The 15,121-nt window shown below is 33.1% G+C and overlaps 1 protein-coding gene across 1 annotated transcript; it reads left to right on the top strand.

The window, feature by feature from the left end:
* Window positions 1-2,886: 2,886 nt before the first annotated feature.
* On the top strand, window positions 2,887-10,860 carry LOC132721659 (rab11 family-interacting protein 5-like; the record flags this gene model as incomplete). The annotated part of the gene is given in 3 exon segments (XM_060705995.1): window positions 2,887-3,199; window positions 5,549-5,593; window positions 10,740-10,860. Coding segments are annotated over 3 exon segments (200 nt in total), but the record flags the coding sequence as incomplete, so codon positions are not given.
* Window positions 10,861-15,121: the final 4,261 nt, after the last annotated feature.

Genomic DNA, 15,121 nt, shown 5'->3' with positions numbered 1-15,121 from the left:
TCACCGAAGATCGACGGAAAGAGAAGAAATGTTGCGATTCCAACAATCGCGCACAGGTTTGGAAGCACCGACCTTCTGTAAGCTACATGTAGCGTTCTCGTATAGAATGGTCTAAAACCGGTGAGGGGCAAATATCTTTGCTGCGGCAATATGAACCACTCGGCCATGGAGGCCACTTTTACGTATTGCCTCCCCGAGAGAAAAAAAACATTGATACAGAATAGGAGTAACATTAAAATACTAACCATGAAGAATGTTTTGTGATTAACTTAGATGACACGGGATAAATACATTGCGACTCCGTAATTTTAAAAAGGTATTGCATGGCCGCGCATATATTTTGCGAATATATTTGACGTGACTTCATTGCGTTATACAAATACAAGGTAGATTAAATACTAAATTTATTAAACGACTTGAATAAAATCAAATTATGCGAGTCTTTGTCGAACATAATATTTTATTTCATGCTTTCCAGTGTTTTATTGTGATATATCAGATGATTATATAGAGGATATTTGTTTAGTTCAGTGTAAGATCGGAATATATTTCACCGAGTGAGCACCAAAAGGTATATTTCACGAGTGGCGCAGCCACGAGTGAAATATGAACTTTTGGTGTTCACAAGGTGAAATATATTTCGAACTTACACTAAACTAAACAAATTTTCTTTTTATTATATGTAAAGAAACGTTTTAAAAAGACATTAAACCTCATACTGAATGAAAAGCGCGCCAAATAATAATACAACGTGACGTCATTTACGACGTCACGTCATTAAGTTGGTACCCAGTTCTGTGCACGCTGGTATTTCACTGAAACAACGTAAGGGGCTTAAATTCAAAACAGTGAAATTATCAAAGTGGTAATTTCACTGTTTCAAACAGTGAAATGACCAGTTTTATATCACTGATATATTTCTATAAACCACCGAAAAGCATGTAATAAATTCTGATAAACCACAAGTGAAATTTATAAAATATAATTTTCACTGTAGCCGGACTATATCTGAATGCGGATGAAAAGAGAATCATAACTAAATGGAATAACAGGCAGAAATAAATGTTGCCATGCGTAAATTCTGCTTCTTTAGGAAGGGAAAGTCGATGTCACCATACAATCTGTTAAAAATGTAACAAAATCAGAGAAATTTAACAGAACTATATTTCAAAATTGATGATGTGACGTAATGATGTGATAACGTCACAAAGGAGAATGCGCGACGTTATGCGGCAAAATCAGTATAAAATACTTAAAATCACTTAAAAAGCATGAAATAAAAAGAAAATTTGTTTGTTTTACATATAAGATTGAAATACATTTCATTCGTGAACACCAGCTATTATATTTCCACTCGTGGCTACGCCACTCGTGAAAATATTGCATCTGGTGTTCACTCAGTGAAATTATATTTCAATCTTATCTTACATGCCAAACCAACAAATATCCTCTATGTATTGATCAACGGGTTCAATAAATTTAGTATTGAATCTACACGAATATATTTTTCTATTTATCACATATTCAATACAAGAGCGTTTTACAAATAAAAAGAGTAATTTTTCATTGACGCGCCTATAATGTAACGCCAACAATAGTGCTCTTTAACGCTATGTTTGTATATAACGCAAATGACGTCAGTAGTGTGATATCGTTCTTGTCAAATGGCTTTATTTCACTCCTGTGACGTGGTTAACATAGCGTAAAGTAAAGGTGCTCATAACGTTAACGTTACACCATAACCTCATCAAAAGTGATTATTTTACTGTAAAAAGTTATTGTGGCTATGTGATAATATAACATTCGTGTACCTTTATTACATAATTTATCACATGCCCGTGCCGCTTTTGCAACTCCGTAAAAACGGTATATCTATTGCACGGCCCGTGCATAAAATTTGGACATGACGTCATTTACGTTGTAATTATAGAAGATATTGAATGAGTGTATGCTTAATCTCGCACAATATGATTTTATTCAACGACATCAATAAATTGAGTAATGAAAACGTGCACGATTTTAATATTCTATCTATTTCATTCCAAAAATAAAGATCGTTTGAAGTAAAAAGGAACTATTTTTCATTGGCGCGCCTATTTAAGTATATAACGCTAACATTTAGCGCGTCTTAACGCTATGTTTATATAATGAAAATGACGTCACGACAAAATATATGCACGGCCTTGCAATAACATTTTTCGGAGTCGTAAAAAGGGCACGGGTATGCGGTAAACATATTGTAAACACGCGCAAAATGTTGGCGCGTCAATGAAAACGTTGTTCAATCTACATGCACTTACTCAATATTCTCTATTTATTGAACTTGTTGATATAAAAAATACGCATGTACTGTGCTTGCCAGAGGCCCGCATGATATAATTTCATTTAACTTGTTCAATAAATTCGGTATTAAACCTATATTTATTCAAAATCCTTTTATTCGACTTTTTTCCAGAACGTGACCAACTATCAAAGTTCCCAGGAACATGTGTTTCTTACAATCTAAATGAATGAATTGAAATATCTTTTTGCAAATAAGGAATAATAATAGTTTGCTGTTTGTAGGTCATCCCCTTAATTGCTGTGTAAAGTAAGGGTCACTGACATCACGGATTTCAGTAATGTAAATCCGTGCTGACATAGGGCCTTCAGAATGGTACAAACTTTGAATATTTTGTTTTTTGTTTTTGTATCTCGCAACTACTGAGGAAATCAAGTTTTGGCTTTCCAAAAAAATGTATGCCGCTTTTAGATATGTGTTTCTTTCAACTGTTGCGGGCACTGAAACTGGTACTTTCACAACATCCGTGCAACTGTCTAATCTCGCATTATATTATCAAATTTATTGAACGTGGTAACGTTTTGAACGCCCCTCGCTTAGGTAAAAGGAAGTAGTTGCTAGCGCATGCGCACACGTCACAAACTTTTCACAGTTTTGACAGTTACAGGTGAATGGATTACACATTGCAAAGGAGAAAACAACATGTTTTAATTTCCAATTTTTTCATGCGGTTTTCATAGAAATCAAAGTTTTAATTGTTATATAAGTGAAAGTATAATTATATTCAGGGGAAATATGATTTGAAGGATTTATTCCGTGAAAAAGTTGCGAAAAATTGATCCTTGTCACTAAACGCTTTTGGAATTTTATTGCGATTAGTCAGGATGACTTGGGAGCCTACTCATGTACAATTAACAGGTAAGTAAATTAACGGCAGGTGACAGGTGCATATCAATTAAATATCAAAGTTTGATCAAATGTTACATAGATCTACCAGTTTAAATGATTTACAAATATTTAGTTTATAAACAAATATTAAACATGAACAAAGAAATGAAAAACAACATTTTTGAGCTTGCTGAATCAACAGAAACTTACTTGAATATTATATTAATCAGTGTTAATATAATTTAACTTGGAGTTGAAATGTAATCGAACAATAAAGTTATAATTGTGAAATTATGAGTTTAAACGAAAAATATTCTTAAGAATTTACAAATGATGTTTTTATTGTGGTTAAGAATTTACAATTCATAAAGTTGGGCTTAAACAGTTTGTTAAACATCATCAGGAAGTAAGACTTCTATTCCTGACAGAAGAAAAGGAAGAAAGGAAGTTATTAAGGGTATTTAATCTGAATAACCTGCTTATTCACAAATTCAAAAACCTAGCTAAACGCTGTTTTCTGGTACTAAAATTCATAGCTCTAGGGAATTCACCTAATGGAGTGTAATAATGAAGTCTATGATTTCGGAAACAAGACAACTCACCCCCCCATGATTTCCACCCCTTTTTTAAATTACAGTGGAATAAAACAGTTATTTCTTTGTAAGAAAATAATTAAATATCATTGCATGAATAATTCCATACAAAAAAATATATACACAAGTTTACGCAGAAAATCTCTATTTATTTATTATGGAAGATGCCACTACCACTGTATTAATTTGATAAATTTTCATTATAAACAACTTATTTTTTGAAAACCTTGCAATATATATTAAAGGAATTTTGATAAATTTCAAACACATCAATTTTTTTTAACCTTAAACCTTAAATGTACACTGCTCTCTGGAAATTTTCAAAATCTGGGCCAAAATTTCTAAACATTTCGTCAATAAGTACTATAATCTATCTCTGGATACTGCCAACCCCTCTTACGAGTGTTAAAGGCAGGAATTTAGTGCACGTCGGATTGTTAGTAAAAGGTGAAGAGAAAAGCTAAAAAGAAAAGTCCAAACATTGACATGCTTGGAAGGTGAGACTGAAAATGTATTCTAGTCATGGTTAAAATGTTAATAGTGAAACAAGATGATAAGAGATAAAATAGTTTAAAAACACTGGGAGTAAGACTAGTACTGCAAACCCACCACTGCCTGTTTGAACTGACTCAGGTTGGGCAGGGTGGCAATGTTACTAGGAAGTTTATTCCATAGTATAATGCTATGAGGGAAGAAAGAGTACTTATGGTAGTCGGAGGATACCTGTATTTGACGTAGGGATAAGGGATGCATATGTCTGGTTAATCTATGTGGGGTTTGAACATAAGTTGGGAGATTAATTGCAACTAGGTTGTGGTATATCTTATAAAACATTATCAGTCTACAGTCCAGTCTGCGATGTTCAAGGGATAGCCAGCCCAGTTCTTCCTGCATGGCTGTGACACTAGAGTGAGGGGAGTAATCCCTTTTAACCCATCTTATTGCACGTCTCTGGATCATCTCAACTTTGTCAATATTGGTTTTAGTATAAGGAGACCAAATAGATGAGGCATATTCAACCTGTGGGCGGACCAGGGACTTGTATGCTAGTTCTTTTACTTTCTCATTTTTAGTGATGACATTTCTTTTAATAAAGCCAAGGGATCTGTTTGCATTGGAAGTTATTCGAGATATATGTGTATTAAATTTAAGGTCAGCAGATAGATCTAGTCCGAGATATTTAGCATTTGTAACAGACTCTAGGATTTGGCCATGGAGCATATATTTGTGTTTAATTATGGTCTTATTTTTGGTGATATGGATGACTTGGCATTTTGAAGGGTTAAACTCCATGTCCCACTGCTTCTCCCACAGAACCATATTGTCTAGATTATGTTGGAGAGTTGGGGGGTCTGAGGAGGAATTGATGGTTAGGTATACAGCAGTGTCGTCTGCAAATAATCTGACTTGGGATTTGAGGACAGAAGATGGTAACTTGTTGATATATAGAAGGAAACAGAGGGGCCCTAGGACCGAGCCTTGGGGCACTCCAGAGGTAACTGGGACTTCAGATGAGCAGTCACTATCCACAACTACTGTCTGTCTACGGCCAATAAGGAATGACTGTATCCAGTTTAGAATTTGAGGACAAATTATGTATTATATTAGCATAAATTTGGAATATTATGAAATATTGAAAACTAGTGACACATTTGCTAAGATTATATTTAGAAATTGTTTAGAAATTAATTTCATGACCTGTTGTTTTTTCTTGATTAAAAGAAATATAACAGATGTTATTTTAAAATGAAATAAATTTATTTTGTTTGTATATCTTTTGTTCCAGTTCTGAGGGCAAGGAACCTTGTTGGGAAATTAAAAGGAAAGAACAGTAAGTATTTATTTTTTACACTCAATAATCCATTAACAGCTTAAATTTTTCGAATGATTATGAAATAGACTTATTCTTGAATAAAGAATGTTTTGGCGGGGTAACTAACAAACTTTTACAATTACAACATCAAAAAATTAGTACAACTGGTTGGCTAATCTGTTATGATCTATCAGTAGTGCATCTAAAAATTAGAGCTCAGTCTTGAAGAAAAAGTAAAAGAATATGGATTATTTCATGCGCCGAAACTTTTAAGTATCCAGCTACATGTTGTAGCTTATATGGATTGAAGGTTGCTGGTTATACTCAGAGGCTTGCTTTGTAGTGAAGTGTCATGCACAGAGAGGTACCTGCATGTTGTCTTCCTCAAGAGCAAGTCACCACATGACCTACACAATGTTCAGGTATGACTAAAAATTCAACCAAAAATAATCGAATAATGGATGTTATCCAGAATAGTCAGGTGTGGGTTAAATTTTCACATCTTATTTCCCAAAATTGCTGTATTGCTTTGTGTATATTTTTCCCAATTTTAATCTATGGGCATTTTCCTAAATCTGCTGCAAAATGCAAGGTAATGTGCCCTGTATATACTAAGTCTATCGAGTTTAAATAACTAATACACAGCTCCCTCTTACTTTGCACAGCTCGTTTATTTAGCTCAAATTCACAGCAAATTAAAAGTAAAAATATATTGAAGTTTAAAACTGAACTAAAAGGTATACTCAAAAGTCAGGCACCTGTAATGAAACATTACTATAGTTAATTGGGTGTTAACTTTTCATTACCACTTTTAACTTCAAAGTTCACTACAACTGAATTGTTTGAAAATATTTTCACAACCATTATGATGGTACAGACGGAATTCATTGATTTTCATGGTGCATTTAATGGGCGTGTAATATTTTCACTTTGCTCAACTGTGACCTTGAAAATCAGTTACATTTGATATACACATTTAAATCATAAATTTTCATGGCCTAGTGGTTGTGAAATGGTTTATTTACCCAATGTCTGTGTGACTCAGTGTTTGTCATTAAACTTTTCTGCGTCGGTTTGTTTAGAATTCGAGGGGGTCAATTTTGGGTTTTATCACATACAACAAATAGTATTTTCTAGGTTTTAAGGTGGACTAAAATGCCTTTTAGCATTCAGTTTGGCCTAAGTATTGTTAGTTATTTCCCACTGACAACCGTGCAATTTGTATCCTTTTTGAAAATTTTGAAAATCATTCAAGTTGTAAAACTATAGTATACATTCAAGTTGTAAAACTATAGTACAGTAAACTTCACTTATAGCGAACACGGTTATAGCGAACTTCCGGTTATAAGGAACAATTTATTTTGGCCCGAATTTTGCCCTTCTTTATTTAATATTAAAATATACGGTTAAAGCGAACACGGTTATAAGGAATTATCGCTTATAAGGAACTCATTTTTTAGTCCCAATTAAGTTAAAAGTGCATAAAATTACACTTTTATAACGAACTCCAAATATCGTCTATTCGTAAATATATCCCGCATTTTCAACTTTCGTTTTCATTGGCGGAATGTACCGTTTATTGTTGTAAGTAATTCAATATATGAAAATGAATTTGCATAGAAATATGTAATAGTTTTCTATTTAGGATATTTTAGCGTGAGTTCTTGTCACAAAGATAAAACGGTAATTACCTTTATAATAATTCAATAATTTCTTTTCTTTAATAGTTTGCTCGAGTAAAATAATTATCGGTTTTCAACATAATCACACATGCTTGCAAACATAATCCATAGAAAACTACAAAGTATGCTTGATTGAAATGAAAAGAAATATATATGTTATTAGTTAAAGTCACCCTTAAAATATAATAGAAGATATTCAATATAAAAGGAAGAAAAATGGAAAATCTTGTTTATTCTTATTCATTGAAAGAAAACGAAAAGCACAGTGCAGTGAGTTAAGAAACGAAATATGATGTTTTATGAAAAATTGAGAAAGGGAGTAAAACTAAAACTGAAATAGCAAAGGATTTTCAAATTCCAAAATGTACGCTCTCGGGTATTGTGTCTAAAAAAGAAATAAATGATTAATTATTCTTAATCAAATGCTCTTAAAAATGGCGATGTTTAACAATCAGTTCGTTATATGTAAATCTGTTCGCTATAAAAACTCCTGATACAAGGACCTAATTCGCTATATGCTTACAAGGAACTCCGGATATAAGGAACAGGTTTTGAATGTCCCAATGAGTTCGTTATAAGCGGAGTTTACTGTATACAGCTTGCTAGCCAAATTTGAAATGGGGTTGCTGCACTCTTATATTTAATGCCATTCTCTGAAAGGTACAATTTAATCTGTTTGTTAAGTAAATGACCTCTCAAGATAATATTTTGAAAAGTATTTACATGCTTATACAGAAAACATTACAAGATGTAAAATTTCTCCATCAATATGGACTTTTCATTTGAAAAAAATACATGTACATGTATATAATGTTTATGAATGATGTTTAAAAATATAAAGTTATAAATTGCTCAAATAGGCATGCTTACTTTGCCTGAGTTGACTGCTGCGAGCAGAATACAATATAGAGATGCAGCTATATCTAGCCTGATTATAATGTTGCTTGCCTAACATATATGCATCTAGCCTGATTAAAATGTTACTTGCCAAACATATATGCAGCTAGCCTGATTATAATGTTGCTTGCCTAACATATGCAGCTAGCCTGATTATAATGTTGCTTGCCTAACATATGCAGCTAGCCTGATTATAATGTTGCTTGCCTAACATATGCAGCTAGCCTGATTATAATGTTGCTTGCCTAACATATGCAGCTAGCCTGATTATAATGTTGCTTGCCTAACATATATGAAGCTAGCATGATTATAATGTTGCTTGCCTAACATATATGCAGCTAGCCTGATAACAATGTTGCTTGTCTAACAGGCATATAGCTAGCCTGATTATAATGTTGTTTGTCTAAAAGGCATATTGCTAGCCTGATTATAATGTTGTTTGTCTAACAGGCATATAGCTATAGCCTGATTATAATGTCGTTTGTCTAACAGGCATATTGCTAGCCTGATTATAATCATTAATGTTGCTTGTCTAACAGACAAGCAGCTAGTCTGATTATAATGTTGCTTGTCTAAAATATATGCAGCTAGCCTGATTATAATGTTGCTTGCCTAAAAGGCATATTGCTAGCCTGATTATAATGTTGTTTGTCTAACAGGCATATAGCTAGCCTGATTATAATGTTGTTTGTCGATCAGGCATATTGCTGTCCTTATTATAATCATTAATGTTGCTTGTCTAACAGACAAGCAGCTAGTCTGATTATAATCATTAATGTTGCCTGTCTAACAGACCAGCAGCTAGTCTGATTATAATGTTGCTTGCCTAACATATATGCAGCCAGCTTGATTTTAATGTTGCTTGTCTAACAGACAAGCATCTAGTCTGATTATAATGTTGCTTGTCTAACAGGCATACAGTAATGTTGATTGTCTAACATATATGCAGCTAGCCAGATTATAATGTTGTTTGTATAACAACCAAGCTTTGAGCCTGATTATAATGTTGTTCGTCTAACAGGCATATAGCTGGCCTGATTATAATGTTGTTTGTCTAACAAGCAAGAAGCTTGCTTTATTATAATGTTGCTTTTCTAGCCTTATTTGAAAGTTTCTGACCTAAGAGGCTATAGGTATGCAGCTGAATCTGAATTGAATGGGGATATAACCTATTAAAGCAGTTTTCAGAATTGCAAGCATAGCAATTATTTACTTACTGTGTCCTTGATTTTAAATTCTTTACATATTTAATTGGAAGATTATAAGCTTGTTGTGGGCAATACAAATTTAAAATCCCCAATTAAATACAGTCTGACCTATAGGTCATGCCCGATACATTATGTACTTTGTATAATGTCTCTTTGTGAAGTTTCCATTATTTAGGTCAAGTTCCCAGCACCAAATACCAACAGATTTACTAAAATAGTATTTACTGAACTCTGACAATAATGTATTAATTAACATATAGGTTTGACATAATGTGAGTAACAGTTTAAAAAAAATTTGAGCAGCGTCACGCCAAAACCTGAACATAGTGCGTTTGTGACCAGCATGGATCCAGACCAGCCTGCGCATCTGAGCAGTCTGATCAGGATCCATGCTGTTAGCTATCAGTGTCTCTACTAGTAAAAGGGTTTGTAGGTGAACAGCATGGATCCTGATCAGACTGCGTGGATGCCCAGGCTGGTCTGGATCTATGCTGGTATATAGCAAACGCACTATGTTGGTTTTGTCGTAATGTGGCTCAAATCATCTGAAGGAAAATACTTCATTGGGACCCTGTTTCTATTGTAAGGTTTTTACTGTGAATTTAAAGAACTGTACCTTATGATGTAAGAGTATGCAATATTTGGTCACTTGGTACACATGATATTGCCATTACAAAAACGGTCCAAATATCAGGTCAAATATTGACACTAATAAAATATTGTAAACTTGCACTGGTGTTGACATGTATTACTCTTTATTTTAAACTTGTATTGGTTGATTACAAAGATACAGTATTAAATGGGTAATAATATTAATTACAATCAACACTTTAAATTCTATTTGAATTGTTGAACCATGATTTTAAAAATTATTTCTTTTTTAATTATAACTAAAAATACAACAGTGTTATTGGATATAATGTAAACTATGTAAACTGATTGAAAATGTAATGTTACTTTTATTGATCAGTGATAAATTGTAAATGATTGATATTTACAAATGCTTAGAATTCCTTTCCGTCAAGTAGTCAAGTACACAGCGTTAAATTGACAGAAGGTCAATTTATCCACCATCCCCATGGGATGTACACTGATCAAATTGAAAGAAAAATGTTGGAAATGAATATTTGAATAATGATAATGATACAATGTCTATTTAATTATAAAAAAAGTTGTTATTTTTTCTCATATATCCCATATAATAATCAATTGATTTTTCCCTTGAAAAGAAAACCAAAAACAATACAATAATAACAATACATGTATGCTTCACTGCAATGGAAATATGGAAAATGAAATACACATTTTATTTTATCAATATTTCTCTATATTTCATAAATTATAAGTATGTAATAAAATTGTTTATTATATTTTCAGGTGCTAAGATTACTGATGTTTTTGTCACTATAGCACTAGGGAAGGAGAAGTTTCAAACTTCTACAGTGAAGTATGGAGGCAAAGTCAACAATGGTGTGGAATGGTTCGAGGAATGTGACCTGTGAGTAGTAATTGTGTATTTCAAAAACCTATGACATCTGCAGTCTAAACTCCAAACTAGTGTTAAATGGTCCCTCAGGCCGATATTATTTCTTACTTTGTAAGTTAAGAAACTTGATTTCTTTTCTATAATAACCTTATCTAACTGACTTGACCAGCTTCCACATTATTACCTTACTGCAGTAATGGGTTAACTACTATTAAATTTAAATGAGCCGTGTCATGACAAAACCAACATAGTGCGTTTGCGACCAGCATGGATCCAGACCAGCATGCGGATCCATGCTGATGTTGGTTTTGTCATGACATGGCTCAAATACGGTTTATACTATTAACACAGCCCCTGGTAGGTTTAACTGTAATTGTCTATACTCTAATGGACTTTTGAAAGTTTTTGAACAAATTTGGATAATTTCACATTTTGTAATCACCATCCTTACTGAGCTAGAGGGATACCTTTCCATAATTAGACAATAATGGACTGTTTTTAACTATCAAAGGAATTGAAACCCAATGCACACACTTAAAACTTGATATGCTATTAGGACATACAATGTAGATGTAGTTTAGGAGATTATATATAATAGAAGTTTTAATGTATACATGTTACATACATAGACATAGGCTGAATGCATTCAAAATTAATTACTTCCTTTGAATGTCTTGATTTTTTGATAAAAAGGATTAAATTCGACATGTGGGGAAAATAAAACAATTTTTGGCTCTACAGAAGTAAAGGTTCACATTGAGCAATAATGGTAATGGAAAACCTTGCTATTTATAAAAACGGGTTTTGTAAATCTGGCGCAGGACCCATTGTCAGTCATCCAACCCATTGTCCGTCATCTGACTCATTGTCAGTCATCCAACCCATTGTCCGTCATCTGACTCATTGTCTGTTATCTGACCCATTGTCAGTCCTCCAACCCATTGTCCGTCATCTGACTCATTGTCTGTTATCTGACCCATTGTCAGTCATCCGATCCACTGTTGGTCATCCGACCCGTTTTCAGTTATCTGACAACCTGTTGTCAGTCATCTCACGACCCATTGTCCGAGTCATCTAACCCATAGTCAGACCTCCAACCCGTTGTCAGTCAACTGACCCGTTTTCAGTCATCTGACAACCTGTTGTCAGTCATCTGAAGACCCATTGTCAGTCATAGGACCCATTGTCAGTCATCAGTCAATTTACCAGTTGTGGAAGATTGCTCATTGGTATAGCAGTTCTTTATCTCTGTGTTCTGAAAAAATGATCAAGACTTGTTGGAACAGCGAATCACTTTAGTTCTAGCAGGTTTGACTTGTTCAAATGACCATTTTTACATCATACAACAAAAAATATGAAAGTTTATTTCATGCTTTCCAGTGTTTTATTGTAATATATCAGATGATTATATTCTGATAAACCACTAGTGATATTTATAAAATATAATTTTCACTGTAGCCGGACTATATCTGAATGCGGATGAAAATAAAATCATAACGAAATGGAATAACAGGCAGATATAAATGCTGTCACACGTAAATTTTGCTTCTTAAGGAAAGGAAAGTCGATGTCACCATACATCATGTTAAAAATGTGACAAAATTAGAGAAATTTAACAGAACTATGTTTCAAAATTGATGATGTGACGTCATGATGTGATCTGACGTCACAAAGGAGAATGCGCGACGTTACGCGGCAAAATCTGTAAAAAAATACTTAAAATCACTATAAAAGCATGAAATAAAAAGAAAATTTATTTGTTTTACATATAAGATTTAAATATATTTCATTCGTAAACACCAGCTATTATATTTTCACTCGTGGCTACGCCACTCGTGAAAATATTGCATCTGGTGTTCACTCAGTGAAATTATATTTTAATCTTACATGCAAAACAAACAAATATCCTCTATATAATGTATATATATGGTATACAACTGAAAATAAGAATACTTTTTCTTATAAATAATAGTAATAAGTCTTATTCGTTGAAGCTTGAATTCGAAAGCTTGCGTCCTTTGTCACAGAAATATTCCATGATGATGTAAATTCAAAAAATTTGTATTTATGGCTTTCAAAAAGTTAAAAATTTAACAACTGCATGGTAAGTAAATGAAATTTTTGAACAACCCAGGTCCAGAATGTATCAGTCCTTTAGTATACAAGTATAACTATATATAGGAAGTGTGAAATTTAAAACATATGTTTAACGTTAAAGAGTGTCATAAATTTAATGTAATCTTGATATCTTTTTCAATTGAAATGTAGAACAGGAAGCCTTATTTAGCATGTAATTATAAACGTTATTAAACTTTCACAATATAATGTGCATTCTGTTATTTTTGCATAAAATATAGGCCAAATATTATAATAATTAATAGGCATATCCATATTTCCACCAACCAACCCAATTTTTTTGGCTTTTTAATATGCGTCACTTTTTAAAATGTGACAGTGGCAGCATAGTCGAGTGGTTAACGCGTCCGGTTAGTAATCTAATGATCACTAGCTGCAATGGGTTCAAATCCTGTTAATCCTTGAGCAAGAAACTTTACACTCATTGCTCAGCACCGGTTAAGTTCCAGGAACAGATTCGAAAGTGTGTCTATAAGCTTATAGCTTCCTACACAATTGTACTTTATAAAAATTTATTTTTCACTGCAGTGAAACATATTTTCCATATTTTCACTAATGTCTTATTAATGCCAAACTAGTTAATTCAAGGGGGTGTCTGTCATTAAATTGTACCGCTGCTGACATGAAATATTTATTTTCATACCACTCGATGAAAATAAAATCTGTATTTATAGAAAAAAACTTGAATTATTCTCTCTGTATTATTTATAATGGTTTCCTGCTTTCATGACATACATGTATATACATAATCATGACGAGATCATGATGAGCATGGTTTGATGTCATGAATAGCCTCGAGGGCGTAACAAAATGAAATATTGTATTAACACAGTTAACTATCCTACAGTATTTTACATATCGTCACTTTAATGTAGAACTAAAATATGCTTAATAAATACAGATTAAAAATAATGATGCTATAATTTGACAGAACGATGATGAAATATATGAGCCACGTCACGACAAAACCAACATAATGGGTTTGCAACCAGCATGGATCCAGACCAGCCTGCGCATCCGAGCAGTCTGATCAGGATCCATGCTGTTCGCTATCAGTTTCACTACTTGTTATAGGGTTGATAAGCGATCAACATGTATCCTGATCAGACTGCGCGGATGCGCAGGCTGGTCTGGATCCATGCTGGTCGCAAGCCCATTATGTTGGTTTTGTTGTGACACGGCTGATATTATAATGACCTTTATGTGATTTTTAGTCACTTAAATAAATGAAATGATATTGAATTATAAATATATATTTTTTTAATTTTAACAGTGTTGTTTTTTTTATATACAAAAACAACAACAACAACTGCTGTTATAATGAGCCCTGTTCTGTTAAATGCATCATTACCTCTTTTATTAAGGAGAGATATGAAAATTGTAGATACAAACATGGGAAAATACCAAAATTTGAAATGTTAAGACAGGTCCTGGGATGTTGATTATTTACATCAGTATCCAATTTCACTTAATGGATGATAGATCTTACTTCAATCATGAATAAATCATTGGAGACATGAAAAGTCATGCATAATTTATGTCTTACTATAGATGTGGCTGTATGATTGAAGAAATTAAAGTCTTTTGAATGAGAGCTGAGTAAATAATTTGCCTATGTCACCAGTATTATATAATCCATGCCAGCCTGAATGTTTCTGTGTACTCTTATCCTTTATCACCAGTATTATATAACACAGGCCAGCCTGAACATCTCTGTGCTCTCTCAACATTATTGTATAATCCAGGTTAGCCTGAAAGTCTGTCATGAGGCATGGTTTTGCACCTTTGTTACAGTACCAATGAACTTTCATAGTGTAGCTGCATGGGTACTTTTACAGGGGGAGGGGCATGTGGGTGGTGTAGATTTGAACTCATAGTGGCAAGAAAAAGTGTCCTTAATCATTATTTCAGCTGTAGAATTCCATCAGAAATTTATTTCAGGGATTTGGAAAGAAAATTTATTACTTTATAATATATCATATTTATTACAACAGTTTTGTTATCGTTACAACCATAAAACAAAAAAGTGAAAGTTAAATATTCTTGAAAAATGTTTTTGTTTATTCTATGATATTTTTTTTCTTTTTAATATTTCATAGCTAAATAACATGTATCATTAGTGCATTTTTGGTTAAAA

Source organism: Ruditapes philippinarum, unplaced genomic scaffold, assembly GCF_026571515.1.
Source record: "Ruditapes philippinarum isolate M1 unplaced genomic scaffold, ASM2657151v2 ctg881_1_1_1_1, whole genome shotgun sequence".
NCBI classification, from domain to species: Eukaryota; Metazoa; Mollusca; class Bivalvia; order Venerida; family Veneridae; genus Ruditapes; species Ruditapes philippinarum.
This window is presented reverse-complemented; position numbering and strand designations above follow the sequence as displayed.